The 18,251-nt window shown below is 45.7% G+C and overlaps 1 protein-coding gene across 3 annotated transcripts in view; it reads right to left on the reverse strand.

Moving 5' to 3' along the window:
* Positions 1–15,667, reverse strand: part of CNOT6L (CCR4-NOT transcription complex subunit 6 like) — a 112,687-nt gene extending 97,020 nt beyond the window's left edge. The window contains exon 1 of one of the 3 annotated variants that reach the window (XM_032334674.1): positions 15,485–15,667. In XM_032334674.1, coding sequence (XP_032190565.1) covers positions 15,485–15,489 — 5 coding nt within the window. In that variant the 5' untranslated portion in view covers positions 15,490–15,667. Of the gene's footprint in view, positions 1–14,889; positions 14,914–15,415 lie in introns of those variants that run through there. The other 2 variants (XM_032334675.1, XM_032334678.1) reach the window with 2 other exon arrangements.
* Between the last annotated feature and the right edge of the window lie 2,584 nt (positions 15,668–18,251).

Below are 18,251 nucleotides of genomic sequence, written 5' to 3' on the forward strand. Positions count from 1 at the left end.
TTAATTCTAAACATATATAGCAGAAAATGCAGAATAATAATCTTTCAATCTTGGAGTGCAGAAAACTTTTCTAAAGTTCAAGACCATAAAAACAAAAGAATGACAGATTAAATGATACAAAAAAAAATTAATGTCTGTAAGGCAAAGAGCCAAGTCATACAGTCAGAAGATCGAAAGGAAATGGGAGTAAAGTCTCAGTAGATAATGGATAAATGAGGGAATGTTTCTAAAAATATAAACAACTTTTACAAATCAATAAGAAAAAAATGTAAATACCCCAATAGAAAAATTGGGAGTAAAGGTCATGATCAGGCAAACCACAAAAAAGATTGGCTCAAAAAAAGTGAAAAGAAATACAACCACCCAATTAATCAAATAATTGCAAATTTTAAAAAACATATGACTTTATTATCAGAATAGGAAAGATTAATAATATAAGTTTGGGGAAACAGGCACCCATTACACAGCTGATGTGAATACAGTTCTATACATTTCTAAAGGGTAACCCAACAAGATGTATCAAAATTTTAATGTGCAATCATTTAAATCCAGCAAGTCCACATCTAGAAATTTATCCTTTAAAAAAGTGTGGAAGTGGAGCCTATGTGGCTTTGTCAGTTGAGCATCTGACTCTTGATTTGGGCTCAGGTCATGATCTCAGGGTTGTGAGATCAAGCCCACACTGGGCCCCATGCTTAGTGTGGACACTGTTTAAGATGCTCTCTCTCCCTTCCCCTCTAAGGCCCCCTCCCTCTTAAAAATAAATAAATAAATATAAATAAATAAACAAGTAAATGTGAAGTGTATGTATGAATCTTTTCTCTGCATTAGTGTTGATAATTGTCCAAGATAAGGAAATAAATTGCCAATCAGTAGGGGACTGAATTATAGGACATCAATAAATGAATGACATTTCAGCCCTTAGAAAGCATAATGTGTAGAAATGTAAAATGCTGCCACTGCTGCTGTGAAAAAGTTTGTCAGTTCTCAAAAAATTAAAATAGAACTGCCATACGATCCAATAATTACACTCTCAGGTATATACCCAAGAGAACTGAAAACAGATGTCCATACAAAAATGTGTACATGAATGTTCATAGCAGAATTATTTATAATAACCAAAAAGTAGAAACAACCCTAACAGCTAATGAACAGATGAACGAAATATGATATACCCATATGATGGCATATTACTCAGCCATAAAAATACTATTACATGCTACAACATGAAATAATCTTAAAAACATTACACTAAGTGAAACGAAGCCAGACCCAAAAAGTCACATATTGTATGATTCCGTTTATATTTAAGGCCTGGAATAGGCAAATCCATAAGAGGATGGTTGCCAGCAGATGAATAAATAGGCCAAAAAGAATTGCTAATAAGGATAAGGTTTCTTTTGAGGATGATGGAAATGTTCTAGAATTAATAGTGATGGTTCACCCAAAAAAAAAAAAAAAATAGTGATGGTTCACAACACAGTGAAATACTAAAACCACTGAAGTGTATATTTTAAAACAGTGATTTTTAAAATGGTGATCTCTCACTTTTTAAAAAATGCTTAAAACTTTTTAAAAGCATGAGGCATATCTACTGATGGAAAAAAATGACTGTAATATGCTGTTAAATCAGAAAACAAATGTAAAAAAACAGTATACAGAATCATTCTACTTATATATGTTTTTGGGTTATATACACATATTGCCCAGAAACAGACAATGGTTTAATACTACTAACGGTCTTGATTGCAATGAGATAGAATGACCAGGAAATTATGCTCTTCAGTATTTATATAAGGACACGTATTTCCAAAAGCAGACATGAAAAAATATTGCTTGGGGGGGGCAGTACTATAACAAAAATACATAAAACAGATGGAAACCAGAAAATACAAGCAAAGATTGCTAAACTGAGGGGTCCGTAAACCTCAGGAAATCTATAAATTTGCATAAGAAATAAATTACATCACCATTTTCATTAATGTCAATTGAAAATGTAGTACCTCTTTTTTTTTTTAAGATTTTATTTATTTATTTGACAGAGAGAGAGAGAGAGAGAGAGATCACAAGTAGGCAGAGAGAGGGGGGAAAGCAGGCTCCCTGCTGAGCAGAGGGCCTAATGCAGGGCTCGATCCCAGGACCCTGGGACCATGACTTGAGCCAAAGGCGGAGGCTTTAACCCACTGAGCCACCCAGGCACCCCTGTAGTACCTCTTTTAATTAGAGCTAAGATACCTGCCGTGATATTAGCAGTACCTGTGATTTTGGTCACTAACACAAGTTATATTTTCGTATCACATTACAGTTGTTACACATATCTCAAAATATCATCCGTACATACCACTACTTCAAAATTATGTTATTATACTCACTACTAGATCTTGCAATTTAAATGTATTGATAAAGAGACATATATATCACAATTTTTTTATAAAAATCTTAAAATATTTTTTGTTGTAGCATGTAATATATTTAAAACCTTTAATGTAACAGGTTCCTTTTTAATCTTATTTTCCTTCATTCACTTAAAATCATTATTCTAAAAAGGCTCCACAGCCTTCTCCAGTCTGCCAAAGGGTCCATGTCACCAAACATTCACCTATATCCAAATATACCACTCATCCATTAGAGACAGGAAGGGCCACCAATCACGAGGATATTCTAATTATTCAGGCATAAAGCAATTAGTGCCTAAATCCAGGGAAAAACAGAAATCATCCCAATTTTAATTAATTTGTCTAACAGAATTCATAATTTTCTTCCCCAAATTGTCTTTCCCAAATTGTCTTCTGGTTTCTCAGTCCTCTCTGACTTCTTCCTTCACACTGAATCACCACAGTCACTTTATTAAAAGCTCTAGCTATCCCAACTGAGATTTCATGACTTATCACTTCACATTTTAACTCTTTAAAAAAGAGCTTCCCTCCTTCCATTCTAATCTCAACTGATTCTGCATACCTCAACCATATAATCTTCTTAAAGAGTTATTCCAAACTGCCACCAACCTGCTCAAAATCACTCAGTGCTACCAGTGCATTTAACAGTCATATTGGTAATTATGAGATTCTAGAACCATACTTGCACTCACTATTAATCAAAAGTAATATACTGCTATGTTCTATAAAGTAGCATCTAAAACAACATTATAACAAGTCAGGCATTAGTAAGAGAACCTCAATTTATAGATGTAAAAGACCACCCACTGCTCTAGCGTTGAACACGGGATAAAACTAAAATTCCTTACCTAGGCATTCAAACCCCTCCCTAATGATCAAGTTCCAATTTGCTTTATCAGCCTCCTTGTTGTCCCTGAAGCTCTAGAAGTTAACCAGAAATTAACTAAATTTCCTTCTCATACTTGAAGCTGGAGTTGGCCTTTCTCCTACTACATATTTGTTGATGTCATTTCTACCATTTGCAATCCCATTTGATTATTCATTCATTTAGTAAACAGTAACTAAGACTCTTCTATATACTAAACACTCAGTACACTAATACATAGTAGGGGTTTAACCCCTACAAACAGTTGGGCTACACATGGAGTTATCTCCCCCCTTAAAAACTCACAGTTTAATGGAAAAGTAGAAACAGAAGCCAAAGGTTATGAAAAAGGAAAGCACAAGATGCCAGGAAAGCACAGAGAAAGAACATAAAACAAAGACTGGAAGGATCATCAGGCAAGATTTCTCAAGAAGGAATAATATAAGGTAAATTATTTAAAAAGTCAGTGAGGTCATCACGTGTAAAGTACTGTAGGCACATACAAACCATAGACCAAGCTGTAACTCACTCAGTATGGCAAGCCTAGGAAGTATGTTCAGGAGAGAGAAGTAATAAAATGATAAAACTGGAGAAGTACAGTAGGACAAGATCATGATGGGTCTTACACATAATCCTATGAAATCTCCACTTCCTTCTAAAAAAAATAAGCAGCAGCAGGTTATCCTGGAAAGTACACAGGTTTAGGAATTCCAAAGACCTAAATCTGAATTTGAGCTCTGTCATGTCCTTGTTATGTGCATTTCATCAAATTTGCCTCTCTGAGCTTCAGTATGCTCAACTATAAAACAGGGATTAGTAATATAAATTTTTCCAGGATTCTAACAAGAATTCATGTAAATCTCCTAGTAGAGAGGTTAGCAAACTACAGCTTGGTTTGCCAGCAATGAATGGTTTTACGATCTAAAGTATTGGTAAAAAAAAAAAAAAAAAAAAAATTAAAACTACAAAAAATTAAAAACAAAGAATATAGGACAGAGATCTTAACGTGACCCACAAGACCAAAGTATTTACTATGTAAGTCCCTTTACATAACACCAACTCCTGTCCTGAGCACATAGGACCCAACCAAAAAATAGTAACTATTACTATTTTAAGAACACTTAAAGATTAAAGATGTAAGATTTTAAGAAAACTTAAAAATGAATCTTGCCAGGATTGCTCTGCTGACAGTGCATACGAAGAAGCAGAAGTTAGGGAAGCAATAATGGGTGCCGGGAGAAGCAGCGAGGAGGACGCCGAGGTGCCCCTCTACCTTCTTCCTTCCCTTCCGCCTCCCAACCGTAAAGGGGAGAGCAACTTCTACCTCCTCTTCATCCTTGTAGATTATGATACAGCACTTAATGGTCTTTGTTAGTTAGCATATTTTGCTTAGACTTTCTATTTATTGGGGCTTAGATCCCTTATAAGTAGTGTAAGAGTAAGTATTTTGGAGTCAAACAGATCCTATTCTAAATATTGATTTCACCAATACTTAGGACTTGTTATTTAACTTGTATGGATCCTAGCAATAAGAAACAGAAATGGCTAAATTATATTCTGTTCTAAGCTTTGTTTTTTACTTTGGATGAAACACATACTATAGTTCTAAGCACCTTATAGATAGACTTGATTTAATCCTCACAACAACCCTGCAAGATAAGAACTGTTATTATCTCCCCATTACACATGAGCAAACTGAAATATGGAGAAGGGAGCTTCCCCAAGAGCTAGGAAGTGAAGGATCCAGGGGCTCACATTATTAACCACCTAATGAATGATAATCATACTCCACAGGATTTTCATGAAAACTAATTCAGATTACTATTTTAAGGAAGGCGGATGGCTTTTCACAATCCTTAGATCTCAGCAATCCAATAAATATCTGTTCCATTTCTTAGTTAAAAAAAAGATCACATTCCAGGGGTGCCTGGGTGGCTCAGTGGGTTAAGCCTCTGCCTTCGGCTCAGGACATGATCTCACAGTCCTGAGATCAAGCACCACATCGGGCCCTCTGCTCAGTGGGGAGCCTGCTTCCCCCTCTCTCTCTGTCTGCCTCTCTGCTTACTTATGAGCTCTGTCTGTCAAATAAATTTTTTAAAACATGTTTTTAAAAAATAAAAATAAATTCCAAACCTTATTGCCAAGAACCCTGAATGCAATTGCTGGTAGCCAGTACAAGCTTAATATTTATTAAGTAAGATATACTTTAAAGTGATTAAAATCCTTGTGCTGTTTCAAGATCATATTCTGTATGTTCTGTATATTCACAATATATTATTTTGTAAATCGCAGAAGACTGCACTGACAGGAACCTACAGCAGAAAACACTCTTGCCAGTTTTTTGGTTTTAAATATAAACATTATGATCAGACAACAATGAATATATACATAAAGATCTCAAGAAAGTCACTGCACAGAGAGACATTACAGTTAGTATCCCTATATTTAGTTCTATTCTCTTAGTAGTATTTGTTAACTGGTATTACATAACTGATCTATGTTACTCATTTAGGGAAATCTATTTAAGTAACATGGGAAGGGAAAAAGATTCTAAACTGTAAGATTACAGACAGAGGTTCTCTCTGCAAAAGATGGATATAAGAAGATAAAGTGCTGTAACTTCAACTTTGTGTCACCAATTAGTGTCACTATTTTCTTCTGTTAATAATATGAAATGGGCACCTGGGTGGCTCAGTTGGTTGGGCGACTGCCTTTGGCTCAGGTCATGATCCTGGAATCCCAGGATCAAGTCCTGCATCAGGCTCCCAGCTCCATGAGGGGTCTGCTTCTCCCTCTGACCTTCTCCCGTCATTCTCTCTCTCACTATCAAATAAATAAATAAATAATCTTAAAAAAGTAAAATAAAAATAAAATAAATAAACAATATGAACGCCCCAAAATACCTGGCATCTGTTCAGTATGAATGAGTCCCTAACAGAACAAAGTGAACCACTCACTTCGTCAAAAAAAATAAAAATAAATTTTAATTTGTAATGAGATTTTAATGTGGTCTGAAAAAAAAAATGAAATACATCCTGCTGCAAAAGAGAATAAATACAAAACAAAAAATCTATTACCACTTTCTAATTCTGACTTATAAACAGGAAGACTCTTGGCTAACCCAAAATTATTTAACTTCTGCAACGTATAACACGGAGAGAAAGAAATCTTTTCAAAATATTTTTTCTAATCTGGGGGCGCCTGGGTGGCTCAGTGGGTTAAAGCCTCTGCCTTCAGCTCAGGTCATGATCCCAGGGTCCTGGGATCGAGCCCCGCATTGGGCTCTCTGCTCAGTGGGGAGCCTGCTTCCCTCTCTCTCTCTGCCTGCCTCTCTGCCTACTTGTGATCTCTGTCAAATAAATAAATAAAATCTAAAATATATATATATATATATATATATATATATACACACACACACACACACACATATATACACACACACACATACATATAAGCAGAATGTACACAATTAAAGTTCCAAAAATTAAAGGGTAATCACCACTTCAAATGAAACATAACCTTACTTTGCAGAATAGAATTTCTCAAGAAAGCTATCAAGTTTTTTTAGAAAACTTAAAAAACAAAACCATTCATGCTGAAATATTTTGGGAAAAAGTTAACAGTCAGATTCATGGTATATATGGACTTCTTCATTAACCATACACTCAATAATTACAAAAATGTGTTTCCATCTTTTTAATTCTATGAGTAGTTCTTCATTTATGATTTAGTTTTCTGATTAACTGTGTCTCCCACCAAACTAGCTATCAATGTAATCAGAAAAAAACCACAGTTTTTATTAAATGTTTTTCAAAAGAAACAATGTTCTCCACTACTCAAGAAAGCTGAATTATCCATAAAAATCTTTAAATTAAGAGATCTCCAAATGCACACACGGATGGCACATGCGTCCGTATATACATATACAACTGCAATGGGAAGGCAGACACTTTAGGGGACACTAAAGGAGCAGGGAAGGGAGGCAATAAGGGAGCGGGCAAAGGAGGTGGTGAAAGCTAGCTCCTCTTACTCAAACAAGTTAAGCATTATTACCTACCACATTACGTGACCGAGCATCTTCAATTTTGTAATCCCCTCCTTCATCCTTCCCTCAAAACTCAACCCTAACACCCCAGGATCCCTTCATGACAGAAATACTCAACAAACTAGAAACAGAACTTCATCAACCTAACAAAGAGCATCTACGAAAACCCCACAGCTAACCTCATACTTAATAGTGGAAGCCTTAATGCTTTCCCCCAAGATCAGGAACAACACAAGAATATCTGTTCTTCACACTTCTTTTCAACAATGTAATGGAGGTTTCGGCCAAGTCAGTTAGATAAGAAAATGAAATAAAACACATCCAGATTGGAAAAGAAGTAAAAACCATCTACAGGTGGCATGACCCTTGTTACACAGAAAATGCCATGGGATGAACTAAAATATTAGACCTAATAAACAAGTTCAGCAAGGTTGCAAGATTCAAGATCAACAGACAAAAATCAATTGTATTTCTATACACTTGCAATGAACCCCTTAAAAAAATAGGAAAACAATTCCATTTATAATAGCATCTAAAAGAATAAAATATTTAGGAATAAATGCAGCAACTTAGACTCTAAAAACTGCAAAATACTGTTGAAAGAAATCAAAGAAAATAAATAAATGGAAAGATCCCATGTTTGCAAGTAGGAAGACTTAGTATTATTAAGATCGCAATGCTCCCCAAATTGATCAGATTTAACACAACTGCCATCAAAATTCCTGCTGGCTTCCTTGCAGAAATTGACAAGGTGATCCTGAAATTCATATGGAAATAGGAAACACCCTAAACAGCCAAAACAATCTTTAAAAAGAACAAATTTGGAGGACTCCCCCTTCTCAATTACAAAGCTATAGTGGTCAAGAGAGTACTTGGTATAAGGAAAATCAAAGAGATCAATGGAATAAAACTAAGTCCAGAAATAAACCTTCTGTTTATTGTTAATTTATTTTTGAGAGAAATGACAAGGCAATTAAATAGGCAAAGAACTGTCTTTTCCACAAATGGTACTGGGACTGGGTATCTATATGAAAAAAACAAGGTTAGACTCCCTACATCAGGTCATATGCAGAAATTAACTCAAAATGGATCAAAAATCTAAATATGTGTTAAAACTAAAAAACTCGGGGCGCCTGGGTGGCTCAGTGGGTTAAGCCTCTGCCTTCGGCTCAGGTCATGATCTCAGGGTCCTGGGATCGAGCCCCTTGTCAGGCTATCTGCACAGCGGGGAGCCTGCTTCCCCCTCTCTCTCTGCCTGCCTCTCTGCCTACTTGTGCTCGCTCTCTGTCAAATAAATAAATAAAAATCTTTATAAAAAATTATAAAAACTGGGGGAACCTGGGTGGCTCAGTGGGTTAAAGCCTCTGCCTTCAGCTCAGGCCATGATCCCAGGGTCCTGGGATTGAGTCCCGCATCGGGCTCTCTGCTCAGCAGGGAGCCTGCTTCCCCCTCTCTCTCTGCCTGCCTCTCTGCCTACTTGGGATCTCTCTCTCTCTGTGTCAAGTGAGTAAATGGAATCTTTAAAAAAAAAAAAAATTATAAAAACTGGGACGCCTGGGTGGCTCAGTTGGTTGGACGACTGCTTTCGGCTCAGGTCCTGATCCCAGAGTCCCAGGATCGAGTCCCGCATCGGGCTCCCAGCTCCACGGGGAGTCTGCTTCTCCCTCTGACCTTCTCCTCACTCATGCTCTCTCTCACTGCCTCTCTCTCAAATAAAATAAATAAATAAATCTTTTTAAAAAAATTATAAAAACTTTTTTTAAAAATGAAAAACTCTTAGCACGTAAAGATATATCTCTATGACCTTAGATTAGTAAATAATTTCTTTGACATGACATCAAAAGCACAAGCAACAAAAAATTAGACTTTCTTCAAAATTTAAAACTTTTATTCTTTAAAAGACATCATCAGGGAAGTGAAAGAATAACTCACCAAGTTGGGGAAATATTTGTATCTATAATATTTGTGTCTGTAATATATAAAAGACTCAACTCGGTGATCAAAAGATAGACAACAAACAATTAAAAATGGCAAAAGATCTGAATACATACCTCTCAAAAAATATATGTACAAATGGCCAATAAACAAATGAAAAGACACTAAGCTTCTTCAGGGAAATGAAAATCAAAACTGCAATGAGATACTACCTAACACTCACGAGAAGAGCCTTGATCAAAAAGATAGTAACAAATGTTGGCAAGGATGTGGAGACACTGGAGCCCTCATGCCCTGCTGGTAGGGACGTGCGATGGTGAGGGTGCTTTGGGAAACAGAAGTTCCTCAAAAGTTTAAACACAAGAGGCACCATGGGCCACCTGCCTTGCTTGGTCTGTAGAGCATGTGACTCCTGATCTCAGGGTTGTGAGTTTGAGCCCCACACTAAGTGCAGAGATTACCAAAAAAGTAAAATCTTTAAAAAGTAAAGAAAGAGAAAATAAACACAGAGACATACAATCCAGCAATTCTATTCCTAGGCATATGCCCAAAAGAACTGAAACTATGTACACAAAAACTTGTCTATGAATGTTCATAACTGAATTACTCAGAATAGCCAAAAAAGTGGAAATAACCCAAATGTCCATTAGCTGATAAACAAAATGTAATATATATCCGTATGATGGCACATTATGCAGCCATAAAAAGAACGAGGTACCTTGAAAATGGGGGCACTCGGGTGGCTCAGTCCTTAAGTGTCTGCCTTAGGCTCAGGTCATGATCCCAGGGTCCTGGGATTGAGCCCCGCATGAGGCTCCCTGCTCAGCAGGAAGCCTGCTTCTCCCTCTCCCACTCCCCCTGCTTGTGTTCCCTCTCTCATTGTGTCATCCCTCTCTTCAAATAATAAATAAAATCTTTAAAAAAAAAAGAAAGAAAGAAAAAAGAAACGGTGAAAATAGGGTAAGTGAAACAAGCCTGTAATAAAAGACATTACGTTAAGATTCCATTTGTACAAAATGTTCAGAATAGGCATATATAGTCAGAAAGCAAATCAGTGATTGCCTAGAAATAAGGGTATGGCAGTACAGGGGTACGGGAGGGTACTCTTAAAGGATACAGGATTTATATATCTCAGGGATATAAACGTTCTAAAATTAAGATGATGGCTGCACAACTGTGAATATACTAAACACCACTGAGTTACATATTTTAAATGGGCAACTTCTATGGTTTAAGTGAATTCTATCTCAAAAAAGCTGTTACAAAAAAAAAACCTCTCAATTTTTTAAGTAGTCCCTGACCCACCCACCATTCCATTTCATGTTACTCCCTCTCAGAATGTCTACAAACAGTTTATACTGTAGAGACTTGGGTTTGTTCATTCATTGTTTTTGAAATAACTAAATTGTTTTATCTCCTTTCCGCATAACCTACAAGCTTTGCAAGAGTCTTCTACTTCTTTCATACTTTAGAACCGAGTATAATAATGGATATGGAATGGGCCCTCAAATAAGGGCGTCAATTTTCAAAATACAAAATATTAACAATCTGTACCATGGAGAAGTTAACAAGACTACTCAAAAATCTTCCTTTGGAGGAATACAGCTATATATTAAACTCCTCAGATCCTTAACCAAACTGTTCAGAATAAAAATAAGTGAAGGAGACCATAGAGCTAAGAATTCACATTATAATAATGCTAGGTAATGAAAGAATAAGTTATGATTCAATTAAAATTAAAGTTGTCCAGAGATAAAATTCATTTAATATATTAGAGGCTCCCTGTTAGTGCAGTTAATCAAAGAAAGTTGTAGCATTTATCATGAAACAGCAGCACAAGTTAATAATTAAACCTTTGTTGTTTACTCGATTTTATTGTTCTCAGAGAAGTCTCACATATATTAATTAAAATGACTCTAGAGGGGTGCCTGGGTGGCTCAGTGGGTTAAAGCCTCTGCCTTCGGCTCACGTCAGGGTCCTGGGATGCCAAGGTCCTGGGATCGAGCCCCGCATCTCTGCTCAGCAGGGAGCCTGCTTCCTCCTCTCTCTCTGCCTGCCTCTCTGCCTACTTGTGATCTCTGTCAAATAAATAAATTATATCTTTAAAATAAAATGACTCTAGAATTATAAATACAGCTACAGCAAACAACAAAACAAATTTGGTCCACCTAAATATTTCCTTAAAGTATAAAGTAATAATAATAATTTATCTTAGAGAGAAAGTGAAAATTCAGAACCGTGTTTCCCATGAAACCCTAAACCAGAAACTGAAATTCGAGGTCAACTGATTTCAAAGTACAAAGAGAAAAACTCAAAGAGCCAGAACCCAGTAGATCACAATGACAGTTGATAGCTAGATAGTAAAGGAGAGACCTACTGAAGGTTATAAAATCCAACTGTTACATTCTCCATAAAATCTGTATCCTTAAAACAGGTAGATTTCACTTGTCCTTCAAACTCATAGAAGACAGCTCTTCCTCCTTTGTGGCTTCAACTCCTTCCTTCTCTTACCCTCCCACCTCCACGGCCCCAGTTTTACTCTTTGAAGATGGAAAGCAATTTTTAAGGATTATAACTCACCTTTCTGACATAATTTCATAAATATATGCTACCCTCTAAAACAACATCATGAAATGCCCTAAGCTGTCCACCATCTGGGGACTACATTCCCATCCTCTTCGCATTCAAATAAGGCTCTGAGACAAATTCTCACCAGTCATATGTGGGCAGATGTTTGTCCCTTTAAGTCTGGTAGTTCTTAAGAAATGGCCTGTAAGTAACATGCAAGGCTCCAAGGCCCTAAAGAATGCCAAAGCCATAGATGTTAAGGAGTGTGGGTCCCTCAAACGCCACATGAAGGAAAGCCACAAGCCTGCTAACCAGGAACACCTGCAGAGAACTGTTACATGTGAGCAAAATACAAACTTACATCTGTTAAGCCACTGAAATTCTGGTGTATTTATTACCTAATTAGCATTATCCAAAGTAATACATGCACAAAGTCTGAAGTATTTCAAGTCCCCCTAATTAAAGACATTTGTAAGGGTTATTTTGGAAAGATTGTTTAAAAGCCCTTTAAGTAACATTAAATTTTAAAATCTAAACAATTTTCCACCTTGATTTTTTGGTAACATAATTACTTTAAACAATGATAGTATGAAAAGTTCCACTGTTAGTAAATTTTACTGTCCACAGGTCTTAATATTTTAGTTCAGTATATTTTCATGATTTCATGATTACAAAGAAATGTCTTCTCAATTTCCCAAATTAAAAATTTGGGGAAAAAATACAAAGTATTTTAAAACATTGTAATTCATAATGTCTAATTTGTAATATCTAATATCTACCTAAAGGCAAAATTCATTTCTATTTTATAGTTCTTAAAGTATTAAAAACTATCCATAATTTCAGTGTATCTATTTCTTTACTTATTTTATTACCATCTATAACTCTTAAGGTAAGAATTCTTCCTTTAAATACAACCATATGGAGGATAATTCTGTTTGTTGTAAATGCACACATGCTCATAAGACACATACTTTAATAAAACAATGACATTTCGTGTTCTAATAAAGTTCTCCCTACTATCCTTCACAAAAGTGTTAAAATTTTAGTACTTTACAGGTTTTTCTTAAAGTTTAATATTGCTGATATAAATAAAAATAAGGCCTAACTGGGAAAGGTGTCATCAGTAAACAGAGATAGTACAAACTTAACCCAATGAAACTCCTCCCACATGCTCTTCACCCTGCCTTCACCAAAGAAAAAAAGAAAAAAATCCTTTCTTAACCTCTCCATTGCCTTTACACTAAACTCCATATCATTATTTTTTCCCCATCAGAATACAATTAAAATTAAACGAACAGCACATTTACTCCTCCACACAGAATAAAAATGGAAAACTATTGAAAACTGAGGATTTTTCCTTAAACCATTCAGGAAAATATTCCAAGAGATTGATGTTTACCAAATCAGTCAATGTGAACTAAAAGAATTACACAGCAATCTGGGGGGCATTATTCTTTGTGAATCTCTAAAGGTAAATTAGACTCCAGTTTCTTGATCTATTTTAATGCTTCATTGCATTGGACTATATGTGCTACATACGGTGTAAACAATTTTTTCTAGGGGTATATAGCCAAAATTCATAAAAAGTAGTGAAACTGAGAGACAGTCTATTCAAAAATATGGGGAACAAAAAGTATGACTAGATAGTCTCTATAAACTAATATAGTAGGCCACTTTAGTAACAATCTCGATTCCATGAAAGACATAAACTACAACATTAAAAGTTGTTTATATGTAACTTAGAGATTACCAAAAGACTCGGAAATGTTCTATTGTCTTGATTTTTAACCGACAGTTACATAAAATTGCTCAGCTGTCAGATGGCTATGTGCACTTATCCATGTTTTCCGGGGCCCGCAACCAGGGCTGCAGGAGGAGGAATATTTAACTAAGCATCTACTATGCGCCAACCGTGTTTTCTCATTCGACCCCCTGGACAACCTACTAAGAATGTATTATGTCCTGACTGCAGAGGAGAAGACTGGGGTCTGCCGACATTAGGTAAGCCGCTACGGTCCAACAGCTAAGAAAAATGGCCCAGCCAGAGTTCCGAGGCCTGAGAGACAAGCCCTTCAGCCACGCAGCCCCCTCTGTCGTTCCTCCCGCAGTCGTCACCGGGGACAGCGCTCGGCTCGTCCGCGTCCCTCCGCCGGCGCTCCCCGCCAGCCGCCCGGCACGCCGGGGCACACCGGGTTCGGAGCCAGAGCTGCCGGCCACTCGGCAGAGCGCGGTCCGCAGGGATCGTCGGGTCGTGAGTCCGGGGTCGCAGCGGCGCGAGCTCAGTCCGCGCCCACGGGCGGGCGGCGCGGTGCAGCGGCTGAGCGGGGACCCACGCAAACAGCATCTGTGCTGGGTCCACCAGGCGCTGCACCCTCCCGGCAGCCGCGTCCCCACGGCCCCGGCCCGCCCCGACCGCTCTCCCGCGGCCCTCCGAGAGCGCACCCCGGCTCCGCGAGAAAGGCTACTCGCTCGGGGTCCGGACACGGCGAGCGACACTTGTTGGTCCGCGCGCTGCGGCCGGACAGAGGGCGCGGGGGGAGCCGGGGTGCCGGGTGCCGGCGCGCACGGCTCGCGGGGCTCCCCCGGCACGGCCGCCGCCGCCGCTAGCCGGGCCGGGTCGGGTCGGGGCCGCGGACAGCCCCGGGAACTTCCTCTTCCCCGCGGCCCGCCCGGCGCGGCGCGCACCCGCCTCTCCCCGGGAGGCAGGACCTAACCTCTCCGGACGCACGAAACGGCCCCGGCCCCAGCGCGGCGGCCGGCGGGCCGGGCTCCCTGCTTCCCCCGCCTCGCCAGGCTCCGCTGCCCTCGGAAGCGGCGCACCGACTCTCGCGCGAGAGCGGCCGCGGCCCGGCCGCCAGCCAGCCTCGGCCCTTCCACCGGCCTCCGGGGAAAGACGGAAGCGGCGAGCTCGAGCCGCGCGTCCCCGAGAGGCCCCGCTCGGATTCCCTTTCCCTCGGGTCGCACCGCGGCGCGGGCCGGCGCCGGCAGCTCCAGCGCCAAAACACGCCTTCGCCGCTCCTCAGCAGACGCGGAGGCGGCCGAGGCGACGGCGACCGGCGCGTCCCGCCTCCGACCCTCACCTGCCCAGGCCCGAGGCAGCGCGCTGGGCCCCCGCGGGCCCGGCGTCCCGGGAGGCGTCCGAGGAGGCTGGCGGGAGGCGGGCGCGCCGGCGGGCGGGCGGGCGGGCGCCGAGGCGGGTAGGCCGCGCTGCAGGCCGCCGCGCTTCCTGCCGGGCCCCGGGCTCAGCGGCGCGGCCCCGACCCGCGGCTCCCCCGGCCCGGCCGCCCGGCGCCCGCCGCGCGCACACTCGCCCTCCCCGGCCGGCTGAGGCCGGGCAGCTCCCACCGGCGAGCACCGGAGCCTCGCCACACCGGGGGGCCGCGCCACTCGGGGTCCCGGACACGCGAAATCCGCCCCCAGAGTCCCGGGCCCTGCGCGCGGGCCCCGTCCACACACACACACACCCCGGAACCGCCGCGGCCGCCGGCAGCGACGCGGGTCAGCCCCGCGCCCGGCACACACCCACTCGCTCCGGGCCCCCGGGCCGCCTCCCGCCCGCCCGAGTCCCGACTCGCGCGGCCACACGCGCGTCCGTCCCTCTCCCACCTCACGTCCCCGGGGACGCGCGGCCCTTCCCGGCACTCCCGGTCTACTGGACGCACAAAAACACTCTACCTCATTCTCTCCGTCTGGCCCGGCAGCGGCAGCAGCAGCCATTTCCCCGCGGCCGGGACACACTCACACTCCCACACTCACACACACACACTCACGCGCGCGCGCGCGGCCCCCACAGATGCTTCCCCTCCGAGCCGCGGCCGCAGACGCAAACACAAACACCCACGGGCGGGCCTCGCTCCCGCCCGCCCCGAAGGGAAGCCGCCGCGACAGGCAGGGCCGGGCCCTCGCTCGCGGGCGGGGGGCGGGGGGCGGGGGGGCGCCGGGCGCGCGGGCCCGGGGTCGCGGGGGGCCTGCGCCCCCTCCTCACCTGCATTCAGCGCGCCGGGGTCCGGGCGGCGGCGGCGGCGGCGGCGGCGGGGCGGCTGCTGCTGGTGCTGGTGCTGCGGCGGCGGGGGAGGCGGCGGCGGCGGTGGCGGCGGGGCTGAGGGCAGCAAAGACATGCAGGCAGCCCGCCGGGGGGAGAGGCACCGGCCGGAGGGGACGCGGGGCGGGCGGGCCGGGCCGGGCCGCCTGAGGAACGGCAGAGGCGGCGGCGGAGACGACGGCTGACGGGAGCGGGGACACGGGCGGGGGGCGGGGAGGGGGACGAGGGCCGCGCCGCCGGGCTCCGCGGACGGTGACCCCGGGCGCTGAGCAGAGGCCCCGCGGCCGCGGCCGCCGACGCGAAGGCCCCCCGCCGGAGGAAGCTGCGCCCCCACAGCCTCCGAGGCCGCGGCTGTTACTCCGAGAGCCGCGCCGAGCCCGGCCTTGGCCTTGGCCTCCCGGCGCTGGGGCTGCTGCCGCTGCGGGGGTTGCTGCCGCGCCTGCTGCTGCCGCGGGGCCCGGGGCTGCTGCGCAGAGACGCCAGCTTTCGGAGCCTTCGTTCTCGCTCACACACGTTCACACCCCCGAGGCCGGGGGAGAGGCGTCCGCGCGATATCGGTATTGAGATTAATAACAAGGTGCAGAGAGTGCGAGAAGGAGGAGGGTTGATTGACGTGGAGGGGCTGGCGAGAGTCAGTCACTCCCCGGCGCGGGGGGTGGGGCGAGGCGGGGAGGAGGCGGAGCTCCGGGCCCGCCGCTCGGCCCCGCCCCCGGCCTCCGCGTTCGCCGCGGCGCGCGTGCGCGCGGGGCCGCCAGGAGTTGTGCCCATTTTCTCGTTCGGCCTTACCGCCTTTTTACTCGCTTTTCTTGGCTCGCGTGGCGGGCGGACCGGGGAGACCGGTGGCGTGTCAGAAACCCGCGTCCGCAGGGCCCTGCTGGGGAAGAGACCGGCGACGGCCTCACCCGGCGCTCGCGCGCGCCCTCGGCGCGGCCTCGGGTCCGAACGAGACGCCAGGTGAGGGGCCGTGACGGAGGCCGAGGGGTCCCGACCCGCCGACGGGCTGTCGTGCGCGTGCGGTGTGTGAACGTGACACACGCGCGGGCTGTGCCGCGAGGGGTGAAGAAAGAGCCTGCGGCGCTCGGCGACCTCCGCGAACCTCCCTTCTCGCGATAGAGCGTGTTCCTGGGGCCGTGCCCCGCCGCGGGTCGGGGACCGCAGGGCGCGGGAGAGCGGGGGGCGGGGGGACGGGGACCGCAGGGCGCGGGAGAGCGGGGGACGGGGACCGCACGGGGCGGGGGACGGGGACCGCACGGCGCGGGGGGCGGGGGACGGGGACCGCAGGGCGCGGGAGAGCGGGGAGACGGGGACCGCACGGCGCGGGAGAGCCGGGGACGGGGACCGCACGGCGCGGGAGAGCGGGGAGACGGGGACCGCACGGCGCGGGGGGCGGGGGACGGGGACCGCACGGCGCGGGGGGCGGGGGACGGGGACCGCACGGCGCGGGGGGCGGGGGACGGGGACCGCACGGGGCGGGAGAGCCGGGGACGGGGACCGCACGGCGCGGGAGAGCGGGGAGACGGGGACCGCACGGCGCGGGGGGCGGGGGACGGGGACCGCACGGCGCGGGGGGCGGGGGACGGGGACCGCACGGCGCGGGGGGCGGGGGACGGGGACCGCACGGCGCGGGGGACGGAGACCGCACGGCGCGGGGGGCGGAGGACGGGGACCGCACGGCGCGGGGGGCGGGGGACGGGGACCGCACGGGGCGGGGGACAGGGACCGCAGGGCGCGGGAGAGCGGGGGGCGGGAGAGCGGGACGGATATCGCTTCTGGAGGGGGCCGCGGCATCTCAGTTTCCGGGCTTTCGTCCTGTTTCTGCGGGTCCGCTCCTGCGCTTCCCCACGTAGTAGAAACGAGCCCCGCCCTGCAGGCGGGACCCGACCGGTGCGGTGTCGCGGTTTCTCGGAGCAGCTCCGGGCGTGCGGACGCGGCGCACGAGGCTGTCTCAGCCGCGAGTCTCCCCCATCGCGGCGTAGTTGAGCGTGCGAACCGTGTCGTGTTGCTGGCATCGACGAGGCCTCATGAAGGCCGAAGGCCCTCATTTGCGGGGGTGGGGGAGGGGAGGTGCGGTACTTGCAATCCTCGTGGAGCCGGAGCTCGTCGAAATTAGGAGTCACCGTTGCCAAAGAGCGATTGCACCACTTTCATTTTGTCCCGGAAAGTGAGTAACCGAAGAAGCCCCTTAGGATATACAAGACTGTGGGCGACTTTGTTTTCTAACTGTGTTGAGTTTCTATTTCCCTCTCTAGCACCCCCATTCCAGCTTCTGGGACAGGTGTCCACGCGGCCTTAATCCTGTAGGAAGCCTCGCTCGTTCCCAAGTATCGTGAAGATTTAAGCGTCTTCAAATACCTGTGGATATATAAATTCCTAGTTATCCGCCTATATACAATAATGAAA

The sequence above is a fragment of the Mustela erminea genome, chromosome 2 (genome assembly GCF_009829155.1).
Source record: "Mustela erminea isolate mMusErm1 chromosome 2, mMusErm1.Pri, whole genome shotgun sequence".
In the NCBI taxonomy this organism is placed as follows: Eukaryota; Metazoa; Chordata; class Mammalia; order Carnivora; family Mustelidae; genus Mustela; species Mustela erminea.